The sequence below is a fragment of the Phalacrocorax aristotelis genome, chromosome 21 (genome assembly GCF_949628215.1).
Source record: "Phalacrocorax aristotelis chromosome 21, bGulAri2.1, whole genome shotgun sequence".
In the NCBI taxonomy this organism is placed as follows: Eukaryota; Metazoa; Chordata; class Aves; order Suliformes; family Phalacrocoracidae; genus Phalacrocorax; species Phalacrocorax aristotelis.
The window spans coordinates 4,129,862-4,138,251 of NC_134296.1; the positions used below are offsets into that span (position 1 = coordinate 4,129,862).

Consider the following 8,390-nt stretch of genomic DNA (forward strand, 5'->3'; position numbering starts at 1 on the left):
CATCAAGGCAGGTTTTCAGGCATGTGGAATAAGAAAACAAAATTTAACAAAACAGCTGTCTTAAGGTTTTTCTCTCTTACAGCATCACTCTGTCTCCCTTGCTGTCAGTGGGATTGATGGGAGCGTTTTGCTCTGGATGTGTGCGGGTCTTAAACCAGTACAGCTGGAGGGCTAAAGCTTGCAGAATAGAGGGAGTCTTTAACAGTACTGAAGGGCTGGGCTTGAAGTCTCTGGAGATATTGCTCAAGAACAAATCTGTTTACAGAAGAAGGTTTGAGAGGAGAATTGTAAGTCAAGACACTTCTATTCTCAGCTCAGGAGCAACTGGAAGAGTAAATATACTTCTGGTTAGCTGGTGGATAAATTAGATTGCAGCTGATCTAAAGCCAAAGGGATTTCTTGTCAAATGGTCCTCTCCACTGTCACCCTGGCATCTTCTTTCCTGTGTCATTCAGACTCTCATGATGGTTTCAAAGAAGGTGGTGGCCAGTTTGCTCTTGGCGTACATGGTGTCTATGCTGGCTGAGCAGGCCGAAGGCTTCATGCCCTTTTTCACCCAGAGTGACTTCTGGAAAATGCAGGTAACACCAAGAAACGCACTGCAGGGGCTGGAGCCCTGAACAAACCAGGAAAGGTGTTTCTTCCTCCCTCATCCTCCAAGCTCTGCCTATTCACACTGTGCCACCATCATCCTCATCATCTGCCCCGTCTGTTCAAACAGGAGATACAATGATACTGGCAGTGCCTCACTTGTCCCAAAGTTAAGGGCTATGGGAGAGGGCAGAGACAGCTTTTAAGGTGTGAAACTAGAAGGAACAGCCTGGACTCCTTTACATAAGAACTAAAAGACCTGTGTGGGTTATCATCTGCAGCTAGTGGCTCTCATTTTCCCTTCCGCCGTGCTAGTGGCTGTAATTTTTATAGAGAAGCTGCAGCCTCCCATCACCATACTGATGGGTCTTTTTCTTGTAACAAATAATTAACTATCCTCCAGATTGTTGTCACCTCTGGGATGTGCAGAGAGGAGCGTGTTTTTTCTTTTGATGTGAAACTAATACTGTTGAAAGGTGTCAGGCAGGCAGGCTCAGCAACTGCATCTTCTTAAACACAGCCAAAGTGAGCTTCCCCCGCACAATACAACCCATTGATACTGGGGAGAAATGGTTTCCAACACCTATCCGCTTGCTGGATAGCAATTGCTTTTTGTGGGGAGTACAGTCATCCTTCAGTCTCCTTGAGGAAGATGATGGGGACCCATGCATCGATTGTTTGTGCACCACAACCCTTGTAGCTATGTGTCTGCTAGTGATTGAGGGTCTTCTAGATGTACGTGGGTGAAATCAGTCTTCCAGAGGCTGCCTCCTCGCCTCTGAGCATGCATCCAAACCAAAGCAAGCACACAGCAAGCAGTTTGACACCGAGCACAGCCTTCGCTGCATTTTACATGTCCTGTCGTGTATGTCATATCCCAAAGCAACTTTGGCTTTTCTCTTTGGGCTGAGAAGAAAGGGAGGGTCCTGAAGCCAAGCTTAGCCCCATAATTGGGAAAGGACTGGCATTACAGACCTGCAAGAAAGGCTGGTAATACTTAAAGTCTGCACAGAGCTCTGCATTTGCAATGAGGCTGTGCAGGCTTCTATTAAACTTCATTGCCACTGCCACAGGACCAGGACCAGGCCTCTGGAATAGCTCTTTAAGGTCAGTATACTTGGCTACCGCATCCTGCTGACAGTGTTGTCTTGCACAGATCAAAGGAGTCATCTATGAGTGTCATGTTTGCTACCGATCTTTACATGGAGTCCTGTAACCTGACCTTACACCCAACGTCGCAGCCTCTGCTGCACGTCAGAATTATGGTCCCCAAGGCCATGCTGACCGCAGCCGATGGGTCCCTTCCCAGTGAGCCGTGGCCCTGGGGAAGGATGCTGCGTTGGCTCCAGGCAGCGGTTAGACCTCCAGTCCCGCTGGCTTTGTGCCCACCTCCGCAGGCTCCTGGCTGCTGGGCATTACACTGTTGATATGGCACAGAGCGCGTTTGGTACCCGCACAATGCTGCATCCCAGCATCACTGCCCTGTCTGCTCTATACTGTGAAGTTGCAGGAAAAGGAGGGGAACAAGGAGGGCAGAAGATATCCCTGCCCTCTCTGCAGCAGCTGGAAGAGGAAGGCTTCTCTGAGCAATCCGGTGCAGATGTCAAAAACGTCAAAACCATCCAGGTACGTTGAACCATGTGACTCTAAGGAGCCCATGAGGACGCACAGGGGGACAAGTAGCCCAAGAGTTAGCCCACAGCGCCTGGCTACGGAGGAGTGTTTGGTGGTGCTGTGTGAGAAGACAGCAGTGTTATCAGGGAGATCCCAGCCAATATAAAGGAATATGCCCTGTTTCCCACCATCCCTGCCAGGCAACTGAACAAGGTTTGTACCTCCACCCTATAAATTACCTTGGACATTCAGCAGCCTGGTCACCCCTCAGACCTGCCTGGCTTCTCCCTTAGGAAAAGGGAAACAACACAAGGTCTGTCTTTGCCATTCAGTGAACACCAGCCAACTGCAAGTGAGGAATTTGCAGCTTTGCTTCAGCTCTGGGTTTAACTTGTCACTTTTTCACCCAGCTCCAGATTAGCTGCCTGGTGTCACCTCCGATCTCACAGTCCTCTGCACTGGCACTTTATTTATAAGCTCAGGCCCATACAGCTGCACCCCCCCAAAGTCTGTATACAGAGCAGAAAATTGCCAATTTTAGGGATTTAAGTGCCAGTCTAAGCCCTCAAAGGGATGCTTACCTGGTTAGCCAAGACTGAAAATTGTGCTTTTCCACTTGAATATGGGGAACTCTTTGCCCTGTCCGTGGAGCTGCTCCTGCGGTGAGCTCAGCCATTCTCTCTGCCAGCAAAAGGAGCATGTATGTCCACCCCAAACTGCGGGGGAGACTGAATGGGACAGGCTGCGGGACTAGCTAGGCAGGAATTTGGCCAAGACACAGGTAAATGTGCAACTACTCTCGCAAAGGTGGTGCACCAATAATCAATAATAGGATTTAAACAGCAAGTATTCACAGTTCAAAGCATTAAATAACTGGCACATCCCAGTGTCTAACGCCACCCCCCCCGCCCCCCGCTGCAACCACAAGCCCTCCTGTGCCTCCAGCCGTGACCGGAACAACTCTATTTACTGCGGGTACATCTGAGCCACAGCTGGCTCAAAGTCAGTCAGTCCGGAGGCAGGATGATGTCTCATCCTCAGTCTTCACTAAGGCAGGGTGCTTCAACAGCATCAGTAAAGCTGATGGCTTGAAGGGACAAGGTGTGAGATAGTGGAGGATTATAAGGTTCAGAAATTATTTTCTTCTTTACAGCCCCTGTTGCCAGGAGGTACCTTTATCTGTGTTTCTGAGTCAGCCCATAGATGATCCAATGCATGAAAACTTTGGCACTCTCAACAGCACAAGATTGCATTGACTTTAAAATGTTGCTTTTCCTCGTATAAGGATCATCCCTTCAGATCAGCCCCAGACCCTCTACTGACTTGAGCAAAGTGGGGTCAAAGCAACCCAACCTGCCTCCCTGTGCTCCCCTCAACGTTTCCTTCTGATTTTTCTGGCTTCCTCCACAGCTAGCTGTTCCTATCAAAGCCGGCTCACCGCAAGGCAGCTGGAAAAATACCAAGATGTCCTGGAGAAACTGCTAGCAGAGATGTTACAGGACACCCCATATGGTACTGTCAGGAGGTTGATTTCTGCCTTGGGAATTCTGCCTTTCCCTCCTCTTACCAGCTCATCATCATGGAGATATTTATATTCCTCAGAAGGGCTTTTGTGTCATGTTTGCTCACTTTACAGAGTCCTCAGATACCCCAACCACTCTCATGTACACGCTCTTCTTCTGGGAAGGTTATTAATTCTCTTAGGGTGCTGTCTGTGCCCTAGAGCTGATATTGACCGTTAGCAGCACTGCAACACTTCCCAGCAGCTCTCCTTGGAGCTGCTTCCCCCCTCCCTCCTCCTCCTCCCCAAAAGTCCTCAGTCTTCAGGGTGTAACTTCCATCTGAGCTCATAACACCTGCAAGGCAGCTCAGCACCTGCAGTCAGACCTGAACACCTTGCTCTCTGCACAGGGGCTTAACACTAACAATTACAGCTAGAATTAGCTGCAATTCAAGGTGTCGAGCGCTCACAAATCCAGCCCTAGGCTTCGCTCTTAGTGTATTGGAATTACAAAAGGAAATATCCAGGGGCAGTATGTGATGCAGCTATTCCTGCCTGCAGACTTGTGGGGTGGTGGAATGGGTCTCACAAGTGTTATCCCTGGCCCTTTGTCTTGTCTGGGCTTAAATGTCCCAAACAAGAGGGTCCCCCCCCATCCCTGTGGGAGTTGTTATTCCCCTTCGTGGTGCTGATTTCACTTTACCTTCTAGCTTTTTAGCTGGGGAGCTGAGGATAAGGAAACAATAAATAAAGCCTAGGAAAGACAGAATGACAAAATTAACGATACTTGTTCTTTCCTCTCTTTTCTTTTTAGTTGACTGATATCTGCAGAACCAGAAGAGAAAGCGATGTAGTTTGCTAAAGCTAAGACTCCACTTATGTAAACGAAATCTGTAAAAGAGATTAACAACAAAATCTGAGGTGAGATAATAAAATGCGCAGTATAATTAAACGGAGGATTTGTGTCTTATTTTCTGCATGCCTCTCAGCCAGATGGCAAGCAGCAAGTGTGGGATAGAAGAGAGGGAGGGTTTCCAGTTCTAGAGAACACCACTGTCCTTCTGAGAAGTGCAAAGCATGTTGCAAACCCTGAGTAATTAATCTTTGTGGGCTAATAAGTTTTAGCCCGTCCTTTTAGCAATGAGGGAAACTGAGGCAAATATTTACCACATCTCCTAGCCAAACTGGTGACACAAGTGCAGGATGCGGAGTGCTGGGTGGGGGACCTGGGTGTCCCTAGCCAGGGTCCCTGCGCTGGATGCGGGAGGGCACTCTCCCACACTGCTGGGAGAAAGCGGGAGGCCTGATTTGCAGTTCCTACCTGCTCTCTTAACCCCCTCTTACTCACCCAGGCGATATAAATCTAAATAACATTGTGAGGAGCACCTCTCCCACAGCTATGGTGCGAACAGGCACAGCCTGGGTGAAACAAGGCAGAGCTCTGGCCTTATTTCTGCCTCTCAAACAGGCCTAGAGATGAAATCGTAATTCCACTTGAACATATTGCTCTCCATTTACATACCTTTGGCTTATTTTAGAGCCGCTCCTCTATATTGGCAGCAGGAAATCCAACATATGTAAAGTAAGGACGGATGAGATCAATGGTATGTATGTGAATATATCCAATTTCAATCCAATTTTATCCTCCCAACCTAACACAAATTCTGTTCTCACTGTGGCTCATTTAAATAGCTGTGTTTGTGCTAGAACAACACTCCTTAGTATGCTCTTTGCTGCAAGCCATCCCTTAGGAGGAAAGAAATTTCCCAATGTATAATGCAACATCCAGCATGGAGTGGATTCCAGCTATAACATTTTATTCAAAGGCATACTCCTAGTCCATGGACTGATCAGCTCAGCGTAACTCAAAGTTTGCAGGGATTATTGCTGAGGCAGGTTGAGCTATGAAATCACTATAAATGAGCCTGAGTGGTTGGAAGATAGGAAATAATACATTCCATTAGGCTGAAAGTGAAAGCAACTGCATGTACTGCTGGGCTAGAGGAGCTCAGCCAGTGCAAACCAGTCTGCAGTGGAGTGATATCCGTGGGAGATCTGGCATGGAAATCACCAGAGGAGCTGCACCACATTTACACCAGTGTCCAGCAAGATCAGAGACAAGACTGTTTGCTTCAAAAGGGGCACTGTTGACTCATTCCTTCTGAAAGACCCAAACCTTTATCCCAGGTTTAAATTTGCCCTGCCATGGGGAAACAAGGAGGGTTTCCCCATGAAGGGCAAACTGCTCCAAAAAAACCCACATAAGCCCCGCTGCAGCTCAGAGCTGTCTCTAGAGCATTCCCTCTTGCCCAGCTCTTTCACTCAAGTGGTTTCTTGGGCTGACAGGTCCCTTGTGCCATCCGGGAAGGAACGCTACCCAGTGACAGCAAGAAAGTAAGTTAACATGAGCCTGTTGAATTTGCTTCCTGAACCATTTCCCACCAGGGTGATGGTGTGGCTGATGCTGCGGAGACTTCCCTAAGGAGACCCACAAGTGTGACTTTGCAGGGCTATCGCCCTCTGCTCTTATATTTTGAATCAGACAAGCTGCAGCAGCAAATGTCTGCTTTTACCCTGGCCATCGGTTGTGCCAATAGCTCTTCCCAGTTGACCCAGCTATAAATGAGCTCAGGGATGTATGGCTGGTTGTGACAGCAATCGTATGAAACTCCTGTCTTGTCCTGCAGCAACAACTGTGCCATCCAAATAGGCCCAAAGTGCAAGGGAGCCTTCAGCTTTTGGAAGTAAATTCCCTTCAGCCTCAGGGGCTCGAGTAGTGGGAAAGAAGCAGATATTCTTCTGGTGGAAGGAGAATGTGGATGGGTCCCAACCATCCTCCCAGGCATGGCTCCCACTGTCAGGGCTATATCTCTTGTTAAGGAGAAAAATGGTCTCCAAGCTGCAGGAGAGATCTGTGTCCCCAGTGCCCTGGAAGGCTGCTTTGGCAGCCAGCAGTGCCTAAATCCATGCCTGCGAGTAGGTAGGAAGATCTTGCTGCTCCAGAAACCAAACAAGATTTTTGTGGCAGGATGAGCAGCCAAACAGTTAGGGGAAAGAGGCAGGGAAAGGAGGAGAGAAAAGAATGAAATCAGCACTGACTTTCTAACCTAATAAGAAGCTTGCCAGGCTGAGGACATGACATACGATCGGGAGGATGAGGAGCGGTGTTCTTGGGTCACACCTGTGCCGTGGCTGTGAGTGACAGGGTGTTAAATTGGCACAGTTGGCTTCCAAGTAAGATTTGACACTTCCCCTGGCGACATATTCAGGACTGTTGTCCAAATGCCATGGGATAAGAAGAGTGGGTGGGATGGCGGGGGTTTTTCAGCAGCCCCTCTGTCAGGGATAGAAGGGTTCATCTGCTGCCTTTGCTTTTCAGGGTGCAGCACGGTCCCCTCTTTGGGCGCCTTATAAAGATGGTGCAGATCTATTTCCACCTCTCTGCTTACACCAGTCCTTTCTTGATACTTCAAGAGAAGAAGCAGACGGCACGGCACGCCTGCTTTTCCCATTCGATATCTGAGTCACTGCCAGCAGACCTAAGGCAGCTTCTGGGCTAGCAGGGAAGGTGGAGGCTGTCCCCTCCTTGCTGTCCCATCTTCCCACATCCAGATCAGGATATTTACAGCCAAGATATTCGAGAGCTGCGCCGTGGGCTGGGAAACTGGCTTTTCACAGCCGAGCAGCTCTGAGCATCACAGCCCATCTGCAGCATCAGCAGGCCTGGGCTCGCCCCAGCAGCCTTTGCTGCTGCCCAGAGCTGTGGGGATGACGAAGGGGCTGCAAAAAGCAGAAACTACACCGTCAGCCTCATAGTTGGCAATGCGGGCAGGGTGATGGGAACAAATAGGTGCTTGTCCATGGGACTACCGGCTCTGTCACGTCTGATAGTCAGAGGGCTGTCTTGTCCTGCTGCCTTCTCTGTGGTAGCCAGGTACCTTCCAGAGGAGGCAGGGATGCTCCCAAGTGTTGCCTTGCTAGGGGGAGGAAGGGACGGGGGTCATGGATTGCTCTCCACAAAGAAGAGGCATCTGTTCCTGCTGAGCATCGGAGCCACCAAGCTCCCTTCTGTGAAGGAATCACAGCTTTTCCCCATCCCTCCAGTTCTCAAACACCACTCCTGTGTTCTCCACTCTGAAGGTCACGCAACGAGGCTGCTGGGCCTAACTCTGTCCTGGTGTAACTTCCCTGACATCCAGAAACACAAGAACTTGAAGGATTGGCAGGGTTTTTTTGGTTGCTTTTGTGCTTTTTTTCCACAGCAAGATTAATTCACTTAATTCATAAGCTTGTATCAGCTCAGGCTTAGATGCCATCATGCACCTGCATGTCTAGGCAGAGCTTCTCCAGACGGAAAGCTGTGAGCTTACAAAAACTGTGTACTAAGAGCATACTCTAACTGTGTATTTACATTAGACACCACTCCAAATTATTAGCTGTCAGTTGTGCTTTCCTGCTAGCGAGCAGGGGAGGCTCAGCTTAACACGTTCACACTTCCCATCTGAACTGACTATGCTCTTTTAATGGGCTCCCTGGCCTCTACTAAGCGTATATTTGCTGTTGCCAACCAGATTAACAAATCTCAGCATCTTGTTGCTGCTTTGTTGCATAAATCAGGAAGAGTGAAGCAAGCTTTGAGTGATGCCCTAAACAAGAAGGGCACGGCAGCAAAGTGAGCGTGAAA

At 48.9% G+C, this 8,390-nt stretch overlaps 1 protein-coding gene across 1 annotated transcript; it reads left to right on the top strand.

The window, feature by feature from the left end:
- Positions 1 to 464: 464 nt before the first annotated feature.
- MLN (motilin) lies at positions 465 to 3,900 on the top strand. The gene is given in 6 exon segments (XM_075115965.1): positions 465 to 581; positions 2,102 to 2,119; positions 2,122 to 2,217; positions 3,616 to 3,637; positions 3,640 to 3,717; positions 3,842 to 3,900. Coding segments are annotated over 6 exon segments (390 nt in total).
- Positions 3,901 to 8,390: the final 4,490 nt, after the last annotated feature.